This window comes from Chionomys nivalis, chromosome 1 (genome assembly GCF_950005125.1).
Source record: "Chionomys nivalis chromosome 1, mChiNiv1.1, whole genome shotgun sequence".
NCBI classification, from domain to species: Eukaryota; Metazoa; Chordata; class Mammalia; order Rodentia; family Cricetidae; genus Chionomys; species Chionomys nivalis.
In genome coordinates, this window is record NC_080086.1 from 166,211,232 (window position 1) to 166,233,032 (window position 21,801).

Genomic DNA, 21,801 nt, shown 5'->3' on the forward strand with positions numbered 1-21,801 from the left:
ATTTAAGGGGTAGTCCTGTTCATGAGATCCACGTTTATGTTTACAAAATGAAATATACCCGCTTCTAGATGGTTCTTTGTAGTTTGTTGAGAGAGTGCCTCTGGTAGCCCATTCTATCCTTGAACTTGCTATTTAGCCCAAAATGGCCTTGAGTTTCTGATCTGTGTTTCTTTACTTCTCATGTACTGAGATTACAGGCATGTACTGCCAAGTCCAGCAAAATGTTTAAAAAAAAATGCTAGCTATATTAAATAAATTACCTCTATATTAAACCAAAAAGGGAAATGATTGTTGAAAATGAAACAACTAAGGATTGTAATAGAATGATATTTCCTGGGGCACTGATGATGTTTCCAATGTTAATAAACTAGTATATACAGTGCTAATGTAGTAGAAATGACTAACTCATTCTTGCAGGATACAAGGTTCACTTTTAAAAATGCTAGGCTGAGCACAGTGGCTTCTGTCAGTTGCCCCAACTATTTGGAAGGCTGAGCTGGAAGGAATGTAAATTCAAGGCCAGCAGCCAGCCTGCACAGCTTGGTGAGAACCTATCTCAAAAGAGAGGGTAAAAGTGTGGTGTGTGTGTGTGTGTGTGTGTGTGTGTGTGTGTGAAGTATAGAAATCTGATAGGCAAACATTTGCAAAGCTGCTCTTGCTGCTTTATCAGCATTAATATGTATCTGGCTATGAATCTCTTGCTATTTTTTTTACTAGAGTTTCTATGTCTTTTCTTTGTAACCTTATGAGTACTCAGAACATTATATGATTTCAATCGCTTATTATAACATAAAGTCTATAACCTATAGAAAAATATGCATGGAAGATAAAACCCTGAAATCCACTGAGACAAGGGTTAACTATTGCTGGTATTAGTTAACCATGGCATCCCTTCAGGGAACTTCAGCTCCTGGACAAAGCAGTCTTGTTTCTGGTCCTGGGGTGAGGCACAGCCTCATGGTGGAAAGAAAGCAGAGGGAGGGGAGCAGAGCTGTCATGGTAGAAGGGATGAGAGGAGCAGAGCTGTCATGGTGGAAGGGATGAGGGGAGCAGAGCTGTCATGGTGGGAGGGATGAGGGGAGCAGAGCTGTCATGGTGGAAGGGATGAGGGGAGCAGAGCTGTCATGGTGGGAGGGATGAGGGGAGCAGAGCTGTCATGGTGGGAGGGATGAGAGGTGGAGAGCTGCTCATGGTGGGAGGGATGAGGGAAGCAGAGCTGTCATGGTGGGAGGGATGAGGGGAGGAGAGATTCTCTTAATGGTAGGGATGAGGGGAGGAGAGATGTCATGGTGGGAGGGATGAGGGGAGGAGAGATGTCATGGTGGGAGGGATGAGGGGAGGAGAGATGTCATGGTGGGAGGGATGAGGGGAGGAGAGATGCTCATGGTGGGAGGAATGAGGGGGGCAGAGCTGCTCACTTCATGGTGACCAAGAAGGGAGGATGGGGAGAAGGAAAAGAGAAGTGAAGAAGGAGAAGGGCGGGGAGAAGCTGACTGATGACTGACGAACCAGGACAATATGTAGGCATCAAGGCAAGCCCTGAGTGAACGTCTTCCAAGTAGTCCCTACCTCCTAACATCTCATTCAGTGTGAACTCAGCACCGCAATAGCATGCTCACCATCCAGTCACACCTCAGTGCTGCCACCAGCTTGAGCCCAAGCTTTAACGTATGAGCCTTTTTGAGGGACACTTCACAGCCTAACTGTATCAGCTGTATATAAAACAGACCAGCTTATCTTTGTCACAGGTGAAGTCAGTATCTTGGATGTAATATAGAAGACACATAGTTATAAAGTGTGTGTGTGTGTGAATTCTAGACCACGAAAGCACAAAGTACTAAGGAAAAATTACATATCACACTATTTACTGCCCGTTGTTTGGTTTATCAACCCATGGGAATAGATACACAATCATATTTTGCAAGCAGATATTTTCTCTTCTGTGTGTTTGAATTAGGGAAAACACTGATTACCGATGTTCTAGAGAACTGTACATTTTCATGCATTGATATGTAAAAATAGTAAAATAATATACATTGTATGGTATACATCTTTAAATAATTTGATGAGCTCCTATACTCACTGACATATTTCCCGAGAAGAAAGCCTAGAACATTTAAAAATGAATTGTGGTCCTAGTTTAGTGGTGTTTACTATAGTATATTTTTTCTGTGATGCACATAGCAACAGATTATATTATCCTATATTTTGAATGTAAGTTTTTTGTTGTTATTTACACTCTTGAACTTTAATCATTTAAAATTACTCTATGCTTCCTTCATGGCCATAGTCATCTGTGGATCGGCTTGAAGCCCTTAAATGATTTGGAGGATTTTGGTTATTAGGAGTACTCTAAACATCATTGATCACTACTAGAACTTGATTTCTTTCTAAATTACTTTTGGAAATATTTGATTTAAGGCTATATGATGTCCTGGAAATTAATTTTGAGCCCAATTTATGAAAATTGGGGTGTATTCAGATCAGGTGGGAAAAGAACGTGGTGCTTGGAAGCACCCTTGACTGCTTGCAAAATCATTATGCCTAGACTCAAATTCTGCCGAAAGAAATCTTTATAAAACTGTGATGAGCTTTGGAATGCTTTATTTCTCCTTCGAAAAGAGAACAACCCCATGGGATTCTGGGATGTGGGGGTTGAACCGGGAGAAAGCAAGCTGAAAAGGCGGCTGTCCACCATGGCGCCGTGTCATTGACTCTGGTTAGTCTTCTGGACTTTATCACTGTGGAGATGGAGAGGGAAATGGAGACTGTTTTGTGACTGGTTAGAGGACAGAACTCACGGGGATAGCACCAGGTGATGAAGGAAGATGTGGACAAGGCTACTGGAGGGGGGGTGATCAGGGGACCCTTGAGACCAAGGTCACATCCAAACCCCAGCAGTTCAATCTTAGAAGTGCCACCCAGTTCTGTGAGAGATTAGATTTGTGGGAGCAAATCACTAGACACCGTTTTGTCTTCTTGCCCAGTGTTTATGCGCACACTCACTTCTGAACAGGAGTTTATGAACTCTGACGCAACAGGGGATCTGGGAGAGGTGATACGCATTCAGAGCAGACTCCCTGAAAACTTTCAGATAATGGATTCAAGACATGTTTCCCAGTTTCAAAATAGACATTATCTCAGGCAGGAAAGAAAGCCAACTGCCATGTGCATGCTGTGTGGATCGAATGATGACAGTGGGATTGCTGCTGGCTCCACTCGAGACTTCATCTTTGAAGTGGTGTAGTCTTTAAATGTTAGCACTGTCTGTTTAAATGTCTAATAATAGTTCAAGGCAATGGATGACAGTATCTGAATATTGGAACAATGGAAAACTGTTTTGGTCAAATGGAAGTTTTATTTTATATGAAATCAGATCAAAACCAGAGTTAAGCCCTGGTTCGAGTAGAGTTAGACTTCGCGTAAATTTCGATGATAATAGCTGGGGGCAAGGGCGAGAATTCCATGCTTTATGCTGTTGTCAACCCAGTTATCTCGGATGAGGTTCTCAGACTCGTGCCAACTTCAGAAGCTTGTTTTCTCTGCTTTGCTTGCTGCAGTGCGATGGGACAGATCTCACCCCAAAGATCCAGGACCTGAAGTTCCAGTGTATAGTATTTTTAAATATTCCCAGGTAAGCTCTGTTTATACCGTTGCCTTTGTTTGATGTGAACTCCCTTTGACTTGGGGCATCTGATTTCATAAGTGAAGCACCCCAGGCAGAGGCCATGAAACCCCCTATTTGAATGTCTTATCTGAGGTTCCATGTCTGCTAATTGTCTTCCCCTCCTTGGCTTGTTCCCTGTGGTAGGTGGTTCCTGCCCAGGATTGTAGAATTCATTACCATTATTCTCCTAGCCTTCGGAGACTCAGGCCCTTTTCTCGAACATTTTCATTTAATCCTCATTACTGCCCCACACCCACCCGCAGCCTCCAGGAAGACAGGAAGATAGAACCCTGCTTTCAGTTTTTCAAAAGCTCTTAGGAACGCATCCAGCCTGATGAGTATGGATTTCTCTGCCAGATGCTGGACTCCACCAGAGAGGCAGGTTATAGACGGGGTTTAAATGTTCTTTGGAACTGTTATGCACCAGGAGAAAAAAACACTTAGGATTGACTGTTTTTAAAATAAGCATATTACTTCATTGACCTAAAATTTGATGCTAGGTTCTCAAGCCAAAATGCCTATAACCCCTCATTATTTGCTACCATCCAACTCAGACAGCAGTCTGCAAATAAGCTGACCTTTGCTGAATCTGCTGAGGGAAAATGAGAGATTTATAGAAATTTATGTCTAGGAAAACCCACGAAGACCTCCGGGTTACTCCTGGCATGCTCAGGGCACTCAATTCCAACCTCTGTCAGGAGCATGGGTCGGCATGGGTTTAGTAGAAGGCTTATGGATTTGGAGGAATGCCGGCTGGTGATGCCTCCTGTCGTGTTTTCCTCTTTACTCTGCTTCTCCGATTTTATCATTTTGCTTACTCTTCCCTTTCTCACCTCTCCTCTCCCATCTCCCCTTCCTCCTTCCTTCCTTTTTTTTGAGAGCGGATCTCTCTATACAATTCTCAATCCTTCTACTTTAGCACCACCATGCCTAGCATCTTTTATTTATCTTTTATTTACTTATTTAATTGTCATTTATTCTTTTCCTGTAGGAATTTCTTGCCTTGATTTTATATGCAGTGGTAAATGCTATCACCTTAGTTCATGTTCTCTTTTACATTTGCGTGAAGCTGTCTTCATTTAAGAGTTACTAAATGATGAGGATAACTCATTACATAGAAAACATGAACCCTGGAGTGTGAAATGTTGGCAAATGATGACGAACAGAAAGGATGGGTACCACAGGATGCTTTTGTTGTAAAATTGTGCCTTGTTTTTGCAAAATTATATTGTTTTAGAGATAAGTTTATTTTTTCATACTTGAAGGTATGCATCAAGAACAGCAAGGTGTTATTATATGTAATAATCACAAATTATTAGAAATGATTTTTAAAAGTTTGTTTATAAACTGACACACAGAACTATAAACCCCCTGTGTAGTCATGAGCATATGTGCGAGACCTTGGTGCATGTGTATTTAACCCTAAGTTAATTCTTAGAGATAATCAGGAGAAGAGTGAGGTCGCCTCAACTGATTCTGACCTGGTTTGCAGATATTGTGCTGGCACAATGCCTTGGGGAAACCCTGGAGATCACCACGACTTTGAACCCCAGCGTCACGATGATGGCTACATTGAAGTCATTGGATTCACCATGGCCTCTTTGGTGAGCAATATATCAATTTTATTAAAAACCCTTATGTGTAAGGCACAAATAATTTTAACTGCTCACAAATGAACACTTAGTTTTCTCCCAACGGAGTCTCGCTGGGTGTACAAAGCACACTCATTGGCAGGCCACACGCCCAGCTTTCGATAGCCAACACAAAACCAACTCAGTAGTACTTTTGGAGGGTTTTGTCTCATAATGCTTTATCTAAGCATTTTTTTTTTTAACATTACAGGCCTTTTGTTGCACATTTTCTTTCTGGTTCTGTGTTTTTATGGGATTCCTGTGTGTGCAAATGTGTGTGTCTCTGCATTTGTATTTGTTTCTTGTACTTTTCCTTTGGCTTTTTTTTTCTGTTTGCTTTGTGGTATTCTTTTTATTTTATCTTATTTATTTTTTAGATGTCTGTTTGTTTTATAATGAGAGAGAGAGAAAAAAAGGGTACGGATGTGGGTGGGCAGGGAGGATCTGGGAAGAGTCGGATGTAGGAGAAACTGATCAGAATACATTGTTTAAAAAAACTATTGTCAAATAACAAAGTTTTTTTCCTCTTGGTTTACCAACTAATAAACTCTACACAGTACAAGAATGCTTAGGATAAACATGAATGGTGTCATTTAAGTCTGAAAACCTATTCATAATCATCTGAACTTCAATGATAAATTGGTTTGATTCTGTTTTACTTTCTAGGAAATAAGACATTCCGTGCTTATGAAGCCATCAAAGCACAGAGGTAGTGCAGCTTTAATACAAACCGCAGTACCTGGTTGATACTTTTCCTGCCTTAAAAAAGAAATAAATATTTAACTTAAAAACTGGTCATTTACATCCAGTTTCATCTTGTTTACTGAGCATGAGATGAATATACGGTTTATCACAAAATATTATAGATAGGAAAGATACCATTATAATCATCTTAGTACTACTCAGTTGCTACAGTATACACATTACTTCATACTTAAATATTGTATATTTATATTTAAAACTGGATTTATCGTGTAAGTTCGTTCAAACAGTTCAACCTATTCAATTAAGGTTGACTAATTAGGGATTATAAAAACGACTTATTTCATGTTGCATTATATAAGTTATCATATAAACTCAAAGTTTGTACAACAAATCAAAGTAAAACTTCCACTTGTAATTTTGGGATAGCACTGGGTGTGTGCCAGCCCCTATCCATAAAAGTGAGAAGGCTGTATTTCTACTTTAATAAACAAAAGCACAACCGTCTTCACTTCTTTTCCCATTGCTGTGAGGAGAAGGAACTCTGGGGAAAGTGTTTGTTTCGCACACAGTTCAAGGGTAAAGTCCGTCATGGCAAAGAAGCAGAGGCAACAGAAGCTCAAAGCTGAGGTCACACTGCATCCAGTGAGGAAGCAGAGAGCAGTAAATGCAGGCTGCTTCTCAGCCCCTTCTCTACTTACTACTGTTCAGGATCCTAGCCGGGGAACAGTGCCACGGTTGTAGCTGGGTCTTCCTAACTCAATGACTGCATCCCACAGGGATGCCCAGAAATCTGCCTCCCAGGTGCTTATAGATTGTCAAATTAACAATTGCCATAGATCTCTCCCATGCTCCCCCAAATGGTCCTCCTATGTTTTTTTCTCTCTCACTTATACCTTAACCCAGAGGGAGTTGGTTGAGTCATTGTCATATACCACAGCTTCTTCATGCTACCAGGAATTGTCTGGGTGATGATGATCTTTTACAAGGGCCTGAATGGCCAAAGGGAATGTTCCATACTTTCTCTCTGTGCTCAAGATCAAGGTTTATACCCTTAGCTGGTGTATTAGCTACTTTTCTGTTGCTGTGTTAAACTACCATGACCAAAAACAACTTGAGGAAGAAAGTTTTAGCTTATGGTTCCTGGGTGATAGAGTCCTTCATGGCAGGGAAGGGACAGCATGATGGCAGGAGCAGGAAGCTGGCTGATGACGACATTTGTATCAATACACAGGGAACAGGAAGCAGGACAGAGATACAAATTCTCACGTCCCGCCCCCAGTGACATACTTCCCCCAGCAAAGCTGTGCCTCCTAAGGATTCCTTAAGCCTCAAAACAGTTCCACCAAATTGGGGACCAAGTGCTAACATACATGACTCTCTGGGGGACATTTAAATATAGGACACCTGGCCTATAGAGTTAGGGTTTTTTCTTTGGTTCTCCAGCACTCTTCCCTCCTTTGCTTGCGTCCTGGCTCAAGAGCTCTTCAGCAAGCCTAGCTGTGAACATTCTTTGCCTGTTCTTCAACACTGAGTAGTTGCATGTGCCGACTTTCTTCGCAGTGTCCCAGGGCTATTTATCTTCTGCTTTAGCTGCATCAGAATCTTAATATAGTCTTTCCCCCCCTCTTTTGGTGGTTTTGTTTATGATTGTATAATTAATGTCTGAATCGGAGAGATGCAGCAGATAGAAACGGCATAGTTAACTGGGAGTTTAATGGTAGGGACTCCCTTCTCATGTTGCCCCGTTCACCCCCTGGTGATCTGGTAATGTCACATAAGCATCATTTATAACACAGAGTCCTGAGGAGGGGTAAGAGTAATACCAGCCTGCCAAGTAGGTAGGAAACGGGCTGTGTTATAAAGATTGCCTCTTTGCCACAGTCACTGAATTGTCCCTGGTGGTCCTCTCTGGAGGCCGAAGATAGGGGAACCGCAGATACAATCCAGATGTACCAGCTTCATAGGGCAGAAGGGAGAGTAGGGAGAGCAGAGGGGTGGGAGTGGCGATTGGCGGAGTTCCACCCCTGCAGTTGGCAGTGGGCAGTATGCAGTGTGCAGTATGCAGTGTGCACTATGCAGTGTACAGTGTGCAGTGGGCAGTGGGCAGTGTGCATGGGCAGTGTGCATGGGCAGTGTGCAGTGGGCAATGTGCAGTGTGCAGTGACTCTAACCTTTATGTATCAAAGCACAACATGCTTCCACTTGTCTGGATAAATGGAATCCCGCACCGTGGGAAAAGGGAAATTTATAAACATATGAAGACACAAGAAGCCATAGTCCTCAGTGGGGAAACGGTTTAATGGTGCATAAATATAGATGAGCAGATGAAGAAGGAAAGGGCCAGGACATGGGATGCCCTGGAGAATCAACCAGGGGTTTTCATTTTATTCAGTGTCTCTGAGGACTTATTCAAATGTTTTATGTATGTATGTATGTATGTATGTATGTATGTATGTATGTATGTATATATTTATTTTTAAACTGTGTTTGTGTGTGTGTATGTGTGTATGCATGTTCATATGTGTGGGTTCACATTTGTGCATGACTGTGTGGAGTACACAGGTTGACTTTGAATGCCTTCCTCAGTTGCTCTCCACTTTGTTTTTCGAGGCAAAGTGTCTTGCTGATCCTTGAGCTTCTTGACTTGGCTATTCTAGACAATCAGCTTGTTTTGAGGAGGCCCTGTGTCCTGTCAGTGGATCACCAATAGTTACTGCACCTGCTCCAGCACATAATATGGATGCTGGGGTCTGATCTCTGGTCTTTGCGCTTGCATGGCAAGCTCTCTATCCACATGGCCATCTGCCAGACGCTCAGATGCTCTTTAAATAAATATTTTAATGAGGTTTTTAAGTTTGAAGTAGACAAAATAGGCAGTGAGGAGATGCCTCAGAGGTTGCTCTTATAGAGGACCCAAGATCTGTTCCGAGTACCCACATAAATTCCAACTCCAGGAGGATCTGACACTTCTTACCTCTGTGAGTATCTGCACCCACATGCCCATACCCCTACATAGACACGCAGGCGTAAACATAATAAAAATAAACTGGAAAGCAGGCAAAATAATAGAGCAAAGCCCCAGCTCTCACAACACCCAGCCTTTGGAATGACTACTCATATACAGTATTAACTAGTTCTAAGTTGTTAACTAATTCAACTAGTTCTAAGTTGAAATGAATCCCACAGTATGTTGTTTAATCCACAGATGTCTCAGAGGGATTTTTTGACAATATGCTTTCTTTAATAAATGAAAAGCACAGTTATATTTTGTGAAAATCAGTGTATCCAGGCAGGAACAACTATCTGTCTGGGCAAGCCTTCACTGGGCTCCTAAGAAGCATTTGCTTTCTTAAGACCAGTTGACAGTTTACCAAGTCTATACAGATTCCATCTTAATTCTTATTCCAGATCAAACCAGGCCAGTGTTTTGTGACATTGCTGATCTTGAATTTCCTTGAGCATCACTTAAAATGTCCTTTTGTCATCTCTGGTCCCTGTCTTTCATATGCATGTCCTTATAACATGGCATTGATAAGCACTCCTAGTCCAAATGTCTGAACTCTGAATGTTTTTCATTGACTGAATTCAGACATTTCAAAGTCTGAATGTAGTTCATTTCAAATAAAATCTTTGATTTCAGACCGTTTTGGATTTTCACACCAGGGCTGCTCCACTGCTGAAGTCTGCATAATATTCCAAAATCCAAAATAAGAAAAAGAAATACCTCTGAAACTCAAAACATTTCTGACCCAAACATTTTGGATAAGAAAAACTCAGCCTGGATTTGGGTCTATGAACTCAACAAATAGTAGGTATTTACTCCAAATCTGCTTTGTAAGCCATATTTTTCTTCTAGATAGGAGTGAATAGAATGTTGCTCAATTTTTTTTGTAAGTGGATACTGATGCTTATTGACTAGATTCAACAATAACTGGACCACGTTACACATATTAGTGAATTAACAAGCGCCACATATAAGTAACATGCTACCAAGTAAAACTGCTTCATGGGTGAGGAAAAAGAAAAGCCCACTTTTGGGGTGCATCACAGCTCTGTGATGGAGGAAAGATAGAGAATAAAGTGATAACTTCTGGGACAGAGCTGGGGGATGCCAGGAAGAAGAGCCTCTTAGGGGGTGCTCTCAGAGGAGCACTGCTCTCTAGAGGAGGCAGAGTCTCTAGAATGCAGGGGCCCCTCAGGGCAACCAGCCTGAGAGCACATGCACTTGGAGAGCTCCAAGTGGTGGCTTCAGAGATGGCACAGTTAATAAAGCTGCAGTCAAGGGGAGGAGCAGGAAAATGCAAACTATCCTTTAAGCTGTTGATGGAGGTCCTGTGGCGAAGGGTCAGGCATGATCAGACCTGTGCCTGGAAGCTGATGTGAATGAACGGAATGTCTGCCTCTGGGGCTTAATAGACAAATGGTCATATTGGCTTCAGTGTCCAAGTGAAAAGATGAGAATACCAGAAGTGTGGAGTAAGAAGGTTCCACAAAGGTGATTGGGACTGGGGAGTCCCAGAATTATTTGGCCGTAGCAACCCACTGCAAAAGGGAGAAGAGCATTAATGAATCCTAGGAGATTACTGTGGGCAATTAGTCAAAGAATGACTGCATTAAATAAGGCGGATATTGCGAAACAGCATTGCAAAAGAACAGAGCTCTGAAATCCCCATAAGAAGGCAATAAGCCATCTTCAATACATGCTTATAATTTTACATAATATACCTGCCTGGAAAGGCAATCAGTAGGATAGCATCAATGGATGGAAAACTGGAGACCTGAACATAAAATTAAGTATATTTTATATTTAAAAATGGATAACTGATCTCTCTAGGTTAGATGATGTTGGAGGTTCTGTTAACCCCCCTCTTCCCCATCCTTTTGCTAATGTGGATGGACAGGAGAGAGAATTAATGTATGGGATTTGGTGAAGAGGAGATGGAATCCTAAAGTCATGCTGATTCGAGTTTCCTCTTTGCACAGCATGAAAGACAACGTTGCATGTGATAGTGTCAAACGTGTGGTAGAATTTCCACTTCTAGTGACTGCAGTTGCTTCCAAAGCAGAAAATATTTAAAGTAAATTCCATATAATTTAAAACCTTAGGGCTGGAGAGATAGCTCAGAGGTTAAGAGCACTGTCTGCTCCTCCAAAGGTCCTGAGTTCAATTCCCAGCAACCACATGGTGGCTCACAACCATCTGTAATGGAGTCTGGTGCCCTCTTCTGGCCTGCAGGCATACACACAACACAGACAGAATATTGTATACATAATAAATAAATATTGAAAAAAATAAATAAAACCTTAACTAGCAGTCAAGCTTTTATGCAGCAAATTATTTTTTTAAAGATTGACATATCTGAAATCATTAAAGGCTATATATGTTTAAGGTCATGCAATAAGCTAACAAATACTTTGTACACTGCTTTTAATTTAAGTACATCCAAAGAATAGGAAATTCGGGCTGACTTATGGAAAGAGATTTTAAATTGAATTGCTGGAATAGGGGGAAAAACCTAGTTCTTTTGGAGCGTTTATCTTGTAATTGCAAACTTCAAAGAGAAGTCTTTAGTTGACTCGGTTGTGATGCATTCCTGCTAATTAAGATGATTCCTTATTGGGCACTGGGTCTCCTGATTGCCTTCTTGGGTTTTCCAGAACCCATAATCAGGAATTATAATTTGTATTTGTTTCTGCCACAATTTTTTGCTATTATGGTTAGGAAGGGCCTTTCATGTTGAGTCTATTTCTAAGTAATTTAAAACTTTTCAAAACAGTTCAAAGCGTGAGGCACATGAAGAAGCGGGCCCCTTACTTGCCATTCCCCCTGACTTTAGACTCCTCCACTTTGAAGAAGGCACATTGATCTCTCTGTTAATTCACATTAAGCTGTGTAAGTTCTTTTACATATCTGGATGAAGAAAGCAAAGCGTTGTTCAGTCTGGAAAAAAAAAAAAAAAAAGACAGAGATTTCCAGGCTGAGGGTTTATACTTCTCCATGAAGTGATGTCTTGTACTTTTTGGAAACTGAAATGCTCCGTGTTTGCTCATTTGATGTTGTGCATGAGCGTAAGAACTGACGTGAAAAGAGGCGATCTAATCATAACACTTGCAGATCGTTGCTTGTGTTCCAGGGGGTTTCCTGGAAGGGACTTTGTTTTTATGTTTGAAAACAAACATAAATTTAAAAAAGTGCTTTTATAATTTTGCTAAGAGTTTTCTTTCTGTTTCATTGAGTCAGTATCTTCTTTCCTCGGATTTGTCATAACAAAGCAAATGGAAACCCACACAGAGGTTCACACACAATGGCATCTGAATGGCGGTAGGCATTGTTCTACCTACCACAGTGTCTTTCTTTGTATTTAATCATTAGCACAAAAGCCTACTACAAATGGCAACCTACGCTTTCATTGTATAAGCATAGCACAATTTACATAATAACCCTCTTTTTATGTAGCTTTCGAGTTTCTGATGTCTGGTGTCATAAATAACCCTGCAATTAATGTTGTGTGTGAACTCTGAGTTGAAGTTGTTATGACAAATTCCTAGGGCAGAAGGCATTGATTCAATGAGATAAATGTTTTGAAAACTCCTAGTAAAAATTATAAAACTGCTTTCTTTAATATTTACTGACACAGTCACAATGTGCAGAATAATAAGAGCTGATTTGGATTTAAAACTACAGATAATAAAAGTGGCGATGGAAAACAAATGCGTGAAGGAGTTAAATATGTCTTATAAAGTCACAGAACTCGGGAACAAATAGTGACAGCCTGCTAAACAACACAAACGAGAGAAAGGACAGGCTATCTTCATGATTACACTGTGTCTTTTGAAAAATTCCTGTTTTTTATGTGATTGTGAATAGTTCATCCTTTATTATTGAGTTATAAGAGATACAAGTCTTTTGAGAGATGTATTTATACAAATAAATCCTGTCTGCTTTGTGTGTGTTCTTCATTTCTCTTTTCAACACCTTTTTATTTTATTTTATTTATAATTTATTTTTTGAAAATTTTATACACAAATACACTGTATTTACATCATTTTCATTAGTCTGTGTCCCTCCTTCAGCATTCCCACCCTAATGCCCTACTTCCTCTAGGATTCTCCTTGTACACATTGGTGACCTCTGGTTTTATAAGTTATGCTTAATTTGTGTTAGGGCTACACACACACGCATACACATACACTCATACACACATACACACATGCATATACACACACATACACACACGCATAAACACATGCATACATACATGCATACACACACAGTCATACACACACACACACACACACACACACATACCCACACACATGCATTCACTTACTTAAAAATCTTTATACATTCCGAGTTGTCTTGGGAAAACATTCTCCTTTATTGTCTCCTTGATAATTTATAGTTCAAAGTTTGAGGTCTAAGTAAATAGCTGATCTCAAGAAAACTTTTGTGCATTCAACAAAGTAGTATTCAGGGGCTGGAGAGATGGCTCAGCAGTTAAGAGCACTGGCTGCTCTTCCAGAGGACCTGGGTTCAATTCCCAGCACCCACATGGCAGCTCACAATTGTCTATAACTCCTGTTCCAGGGCATCTAACAAAGTAGTATTCATCCATTAGACACATGTATTGTTTTCTCCAGTGTTATTGCTGAGTGAAGTTTCCCCTTCTGCACGTTGTCCTGGATCTTTTCCTGAATTCTGTTTCCTTCCCTCCATTCATTTTTACGTCAGTGTGCACTGCCTTGCTTCATGCGCCTTTCTCATAGTTTTGTTCTTGGACAATTTTGCCCATGTAGATAATACAGTATTTAGATTGGTCTTGCCCACACCTGCACCTTCCTTGTCTCCCCTCCATCCCTGCCCCTACCAAACCCACTTTCCAAGTCTACCTGTCCCCTTCATAAACTTCTGACTTTTGGTTTTGTTTTGTAAACCATTCAATTTAACTAGGCCATATATGTGACCAATAAATTTGAACTGTCTGTTGGAGCTTGATGGGGTCTCCCTCTCCTTGAGTCAGACTAAACAGACTAGACCGCAAGCAGTGACTTTAGACCACAGAGGTGCGGTCATCACATGGAGTAGAGAAAGGTGGAGCTGTGATCTTCTGCATTCTTTGGCTGACGGCCCTCCGTGCTGCTTGGCATTCTTACGTCATCTCTGTTTGGCTCCTCTCGCCTCGCTTTTCCCTTACAAGTGGTATCTTTGGGATTGATTATATTGTACTCACTTCAGTAAGCCAGGGCAGCTGTGCTTCTTTCACATCCGTTGTTTAATGACACAGGAAAATGTGTGTTTGCTGTATTTGGTTTCATTGCTAGAACACAGGCATCATTTGGTAATGATGGCACGGGCGTTGCTCTGCACACTGCAGTGGTTTTCTTGGCGTTCAGTCTTCCGTAGTCTCATTGATTTCCATGAAACTGCAGGTTGACTTTTATCCCATACTGTCTGCTCTTTTATCCATTCCCTATAGCTAAAGTGTTTGCTAATTACGGTCTCACAGACAGTGGGCTAGCATTACACATTCCTGTCTGTGTTGCTGAGATCAGTGACATTTATTGATCTGTTTCCAACCCATCCCTTCCTGTAGGATACAATTTGTTACTAATCTTTACTCTGAGATAATTTCATTTTTCCCTTCTTAATGGATCAATGTCTTCTTTGTATGTCAAGTTCCATTGATTATCTACTGAGTAGATGATTTATCGAATGTAATCTACATTCTGTTTTATTGTTGGCTAGTACATACTGTTTTAACTTTGCCTTTTTCAATTCTTCCTTTGCTAGATACAAAACATGTCTGCTATAAATGACTAGTACTAACAGTTGAGAGTTAAAAATATCAGCAGCATGAGTTTCTTCCCAGATTTATTCAAATCTGCCAGATCCCATTTCTCAGGAAATATTGTTGATTCTGTCACTATATTAACTTTCAGGATATTACAGTTTTAAGGTAGCAATTATTTCTTCAAGTGGATTTAAAACATAGAGGTTTTTCTATAAATTGGACCATAGATCTTTAGGTAAATTTCTTTCTAAGACTATGAAATCGATCGGGCATTATTTTTCCTTTTTCTTCTTCTTTGTCCTGTTATGACCTTAGTAATAACCTGTTAGTACTGGTTAGAATCTGTGTCTATTGAACAACAACAACAACAAAAGGCACATACACAAAATTACTCTCAGGGAGAAAGGGTACTTGGATTTTTTAAAGTCTTGTCATTAAAAGGAGATTTGCAAACACAATATAAGTAAAATTATTTGTGGATTTTAGCTCTCTTATACAATGGCTAGAAGGAGAGTTTCCAAATAAATTCCCCATTTTTCTTTGACAACGACTGGACATTAATACCATGGCAGATAGAGAGAAAGAAGGAGCCATGATTCTAGATGTGGGGACATTGTATTTGAAAACATGATATTGTTGAATTATAAGCATAACCTAGAATCAGAAAGTACTAGCATTGAAAGAGATTATAACAACAAACCAAAATCAGTTTTCATCTGAGGAAAGGGAGATGGATTTAGTTCCTCTCTGAGTAGTTAATTATATGGACACTCATTGGGGAAATACCCCTGCCACCATTGCTGTTTAGACTTCTTCATTATCTAGTGCAGTGGAACTTTCCAGCATGCTGATGTTCACTTTAGTTCTTGATGAAATTGGGGAGGAGCAATAAAAATTAATGACATAGTTCTATGGAAAGAGAATGATTGTTAAAGCTCATGTGGAACATTGAAGCACAGTTAATAAAAACTCAGAGAGAGAGAAATTGGGGTTCAACCTGAAGATCTGAAAAGTAAAACAGCCAGCTACTGGTCCTTACCTCGACCTCAGTCTGAAAATGGTAATTCTGCCTCCAGGAATCTCAGAATGAGACTGTCTGTTGAGAACTATTTCCTCCCATTTTATAATCCTCTCTAGGGATGGGATTAAAGGCATGTACCACCGTCATTAAAGGCATGCACCACCCAGTTTCTATGGTAACTAATGTGGCTACTGGGATTAAAGGTGCGTGTCATTGTGGTTACTGGAATTAAAGGTGTGTGTCACTATGGCTACTGAGATTAGAGGTGTGTATTCTCATAATCTGGTCTGTAAGGCTGACCAGTGGGGCTGTTTTACTCTCAGATCTTCAGGCAGTCTTTATCTATTAAAATACAGTTGAAATGCCACTATAGGACATTGTGAACTAAGTGATCATGATGTCACTACTAGTTGTCTAGGTAGAATTTCTTCCTTCATGACTCATGTAGTGTGTTGGAGAGGGAGAAACCCATATTGCTAGTTTCCCTGAGGCTACCGAAGCACAGAAGGTTGATTAGAGGATGCTAGAAGAACCGATAAGAGAACAGCCTGTAGATTACCTGTTCATAAGTCACCAGCTGCACCGAGTCCCTGGCTCTTCAAATGCTAGAAAGAGAGTGGGCTTAAACAGGGTGGCTTTAGTCCTAAGGAGCCAAGGGCATAAGACATAAGATAATCATTAGAACTCTGGAGACAAGGCCATCTGAAAAGCCTGTTGATTGTCTTTATCCTGAGAGTTGTAAAGTGGAAGCAGTATTTTGAAAGGGAGTTACTTATTCCAAGTGGGCCTGGTGCTACAGCTGTTTGTGTGAGTCAAAGAGTGAGAGGTGTCTTGGAAGCACAGAGGAGGAGTAGCCACTGCCGGAGAGGATGCTTGAAAAAGAGAGAGGGGCTCAGTTATTGTGGGAAAATGTCTTGGATAGTTGTCCTTCAAAGGAAGGTTTATTTTGGCTCACAATTCATTCAGTGGCCACTTGGGTATTGCATTTGGGCTTATACCAAGACAGCACATAATGGTGGGGGCACGTCATAGGAAGAGCAAACTAAAAGGGGGTAGGGTCTTGATATCCCCCTCAAAGGCATGACATCAGTTGTCTAACTTACTCCCACAAAACTCCATTCCTTAAAGATTCTGCTATCTCTGATAACGGCGTGGGCTAGAAAACACACATTTAACACATCTGATTTCAGAGGGCATTCAAGATCCAAAGAGTGGGCCTGAGTGTGGTGGCCCAGGTCTGAAATACCAGCACTACACAGGCTGAAGCGGGAGGAGTGAGGCTCCAGGTTCAGAACTAGCTGCATAGCAGCATCTTCTGATAAAAAGAAACGACAGCAATGTCATCATCAGCAACAACAACACTCCAAGCCCTGGAAGATGGAATAAATACCTCACTTTCTTTTTCAGATTGGGAATTTTTATATTTCTTTTTTTATTTCTTCTTTGTGTATGATATGACATGTTATATTGATTATATTTTTCTATATGTCCTAAGAACTATTCCCAACATCTTTGGCTAAATTATCCATCATTTACTCAATAGACTATGTTATTTCATCCATAGGACATGTCCTCATTGTCCTTCCTTTACTCAATAGGCTGTAGTGTTACATCCATAGTCATGTCCTGAGAATGATGAACATGTTTTTCCCAGCATCTTTTTATTTACCATCTCTGTGGATGTACGAAGACCAGTATTTTCGTCACATGTTTTAAAAAAAATATTTTGACTCTGCCTATAATAAGGATAGTGAAATATCCATTGGTTCTTTATAATCTTTCACATCATTCTAATTATATTTGAGCATTTATTTTTCAAAATTTGTTACAGAGTTGATTTCCTAAGTATACTGGGTTAGATTTTAGACTTTAAAGTCTTAAATTGAGTAACTCATTTTTATTTTTATCCCTGTATTTACTAAAGCATATTTGAAATCGTTTTAAGAGGTTTGAGTTAAAAAGAAAAATCTTGTCTAAGTTTTAAAACTCACTAAGGATATATTGTACACCCAAACATTAATAATTCAGTGTAGAAATTGGTCACTTTGTCACCTTTATTTATTTTTTATTATTCTGGCATTAGTTACTTAATGGAAATAGATAACACAAAAGAACTCTTGGTGTCAATTAATTTGACATGAGGGTTGTTAAGATGGCTCAGCAGATAAAGGCACATGAAATGCCACCAAGCTAGACAATTCAACACCTGGAACCGACATGGTGGGAGGAGAATCCATTCCTGCAAGTTGTCCTCTGACTTTTATATGTGCTGTGTAACATGCAACCCAAACATGTAAGATGCATGAAAATGTATTCATCCTTCTATGGGCACAGCTACATTTAGATTTATACTGGGTAAAACACAAAGTGCTTATCTGTGGGAGTTTATGCTACAGTTCCTCAGAAGCTTTGCAGATGTGATTCCTTTGTAGCTATGGTTTCTTTACGTTCTTGCCGTACTGATGGCTAATGATGCTAACAGAGGCTTTTGGTTATCTACAATGGCTTTAGGTGTGACTTTTCTAAAATACTAGCCACTGATTCTCAGCTCTTCTTTGCCTTGTTAGGCTGCCCTGCAAGTTGGGGGCCACGGAGAAAGGCTGCACCAGTGTCGGGAAGTGATGCTTCTGACCTACAAGTCCATCCCCATGCAAGTAGATGGGGAGCCATGTAGGTTGGCACCCGCCATGATTCGGATCTCCTTGAGGAATCAGGCCAACATGGTACAGAAGAGCAAGCGGAGAACCTCCATGCCTTTGCTCAATGAGTGAGTCCTGGCTTGCCTTCCTGGGTGACAATGAGACACGGGAAAGCAGGTGGCAGAGCATGTGCATGGTCTGGGGACCTCACTGTGTTGGAAAGGGGAGAAAAGTCAAGAAAGCACCAGAGGCCCTAGATTGCTCTCGTGGGAAAGCAATTTTACTTTTTATTGGCTAGTTATTTAACCTTCTTTTGGGTAAATTTTGCTGTATGTAAGATAGATGATTTTCCTCCACTGACCACTTAGGAATATACTGTGTTCAGATGAACTGGTTTTAATTTTTAGTTTGGTTTAGGGAGCTCTATCACTTGCCCCGTGTTGTGTTGCATTTCTTTCTGTCTGTCAACGAGTGATCCCTTCCCCTACCTTTCTATTTGGGGTCATGACCTCGACTCAGTTTTGCCTTCCAAGGCGGCATCTACTGTCCATACTTAATCTGACTCACTGTGTTTTCTTTAAACACCCAGTAGCCCTTCCTTCCTATACTTTTTATTTTTTAGGTGTTTTGATAAGCTGATACAAGGTAAGACAATGAAGAATAGGTAACATAGAACATATGTTCTTTTTCTAATGTCCTTTACTCAAATTGGTAACTTAATTGTTTGGAATTGGAGAGATAGCTGGAGAGAGAAGAGAGGATTTGGGTCATCTTTTTGAGTACCTTCTAGATATCATGTCATCATGCCTAAGGTCACTTAAGGGCTTAGTCTTGGGTCATTCTCTGTCACAGTGAGGGACCTCAAAGGTGCACCTCCTGTCTGCTCTCTGTATTGCATGGTTACCTGTCGTACTGAATGGCTAGCTTCCTGGCGGTGCCTGCAAGGCAGGGGCATGCTTGGCCATGTGTTCATGAAGTCAAGGTGAAAATCTGCACAAGTTCCCAGAATATCTGATGACGCAGGTGCCACAGCTCCTGTCACCTCTCTCCATGGCAGCATATGCTCAGGAAGAGCACCAGACAGCACTCTCCAGGCACTGCAGCTTCTGGCATCCGCTTCTAAGTTGGAGGCTGGCGTGAGAAGTCCGCTTCCTCTGTTCTTGGAGTCCGGACTTCCTGGAACATTGTCCTGGTTGTTTCCTACAGCTTCCGTTACTCCTTTTACTCTGAGTTGATAGTTCTTGCTTTATTTACATTTTGCAGCTGGCAAAACTCTTGGCGCATTGCTGATGCTTTCCGTCCTTGCTGCCTTTTCCTTCTTCTAGGTTGAAGACATAATTGTTGAGTTTATATGTTAAAGAAAGACAAGATGTCAACGGTTGTACATGGGTATTCATATGTCTTCTAGAAATGGTAGTTAAACCATGACACCTGGCGTGGTGGAAACCTCAGAACTAAGGAATGGAAAGCTACCTCTGGATTTGTGCAGTGGCCGAGGTGCCTAGGCCACTTATAGATCATCTATGGAAAAGATAGAATAAAGCTCAATGAGTTTGCTATCGCTGAAGTGAAGGGTACGGTCTCATGACCTTCTTAGGTGTAAAACTCTTTTCAAGTGTTCAGTTTCAAACAACTTTTACGCTTCTGTCAAGAAAGAATTTGACTTCTCTAGGTAATCCTGTTGTTCAGAGTTCATTTGGCTTTGCTTATGTGCAAAATAAATACACGAGTGTTTTGTTTTGTCCTCATGGCTTGTGTGACATATGACAATTTTTGCAGTTAATTGTACAGGTGGCCAGGAGCAGCCTCATCTAAAAAGATGCTGACCCTTCTTACTTGGGGTAGTGTTCCCATAGTAACAGCCCCATGTCACACAATGCAATGGGAGTCAGAGCACGCTATCCATTTTTCAAAAAAAAAAAAAAACCTAAAATTTGGAAAATAAGAGATATTTTATCACTATATATAAAATTACTATTCAACACTGTATTTTAAGGAACTCAATACTCATAGTACTTTTTCAAAGAAAAAGGAATAAACCTGGTAATCATGTCATACCTTTCATTAAGCCTGGCTTTCGCTCTTCTTAATCCTTTTTCATCTCTATAGTTAATTTCTATTTCATTATAAAACACTTCTTTCTCTCTGTTTTTTTTTTTTTTTTTTTTTTTTTTTTTTTAAGATCTAACTTCTTCCTCTGTATTTCCAAGTAGAGTTTCAAGTTTAAAGTCAACCTTGATGTTAGGACTTTTTCTGTAACCTTCTGCGTCTTTGAACTTCTCTCTTTCTTGTCCACCATTATATGACAGAAGAGATATTTAAAAACATGTTACTTCTTTATTTCTCTGCTTCCCTTTCTTCCTGCCTTGTTTCTCTTTCCTTCCTTGCTTTCTTCTCCTTCCTTCCTTTCTCCCTCTCTTTCTTTCTCCCTCTCTTTCTTTCTTTCCTTCCTTCCTTCCTTCCTTCCTTCCTTCCTAAACTGAAACTGTTTCATTTGCTTAATTTGCTTGTATATATTTTTCTTACTAGAAGAAGCAGACAATTGGTTTACAGTGTCATAAATTTTTTATTGCAAAGGCCAGTGTGTATGTGCATGTGTATGCATATTTGTATATGTGCAAATGTGTGCATATATGCATGGGTGTGTGTGCTCCCAATGAAGGGATGCTAGCTACTTGGTTCATCTAAGGAACTGGGCTCCTTTCATTCATTTTACCTGGGAACACTTGCTATTTTAATACTGTTGTTCCCTGAAGAACTGCTTCTTCTTCCCTTGAATGCTGCTGTGTCTCACAATCTGCTCTTTCTTTAGGACGTTGAATCTTAGATCTGTGACTTCAGCCTTGACTTTTTTCCAAAACTGAAGACTATTCCTCAAACACTGTAGTTGACAGTGTTTTCTTTAAGAGGTTTTGTGGCCACCTTAGACCACATAGGAAGAACCAGACTCTTAACTCTACTGCCTGTGCACTTCCTCCTCCTCCTCCTAATCCACACTCATCTGTTCTTCACCCATGTGCTCATTCCTGATGCCTCTGGTCCCTGGAGCCGTCTCACTCACCTCCACTCTTCTACACTCAGCAGGTTAGCTAGCACTTTCCCACCTTCAGCCTGTCACTCAGATCTTTAATGCACACCTTCTCCTCTCACACCAGAAAACTACTAATACTCTCTCACTGCTGACTCAGTCTCTGCTTCCCTTCTTCAGAAAGATGGTTGTTTCTCTCCATGTTCCTTATCTTCAGAATGGTTTTTCCTCTTTGCCATCTTCCTCCTGTTCTCCTTTGTCCCAGGGAGCTATCGTCTGTCTTCATAATCATCATTATTTTGCCCCTGGGTTTTTTTT

General features: G+C 40.5%; 1 protein-coding gene across 5 annotated transcripts in view; it reads left to right on the plus strand.

Annotated features, from left to right (window-relative positions):
* The window catches only part of Dgki (diacylglycerol kinase iota), a 459,452-nt gene that overhangs the window by 278,448 nt on the left and 159,203 nt on the right, over window positions 1-21,801 (plus strand). For all 5 annotated transcript variants that reach the window (XM_057763104.1, XM_057763127.1, XM_057763112.1 and 2 more), the window contains 3 exons: window positions 3,561-3,634; window positions 5,160-5,271; window positions 18,384-18,583. In XM_057763104.1, coding sequence (XP_057619087.1) covers window positions 3,561-3,634; window positions 5,160-5,271; window positions 18,384-18,583 — 386 coding nt within the window. The remainder of the gene's footprint in view (window positions 1-3,560; window positions 3,635-5,159; window positions 5,272-18,383; window positions 18,584-21,801) is intronic.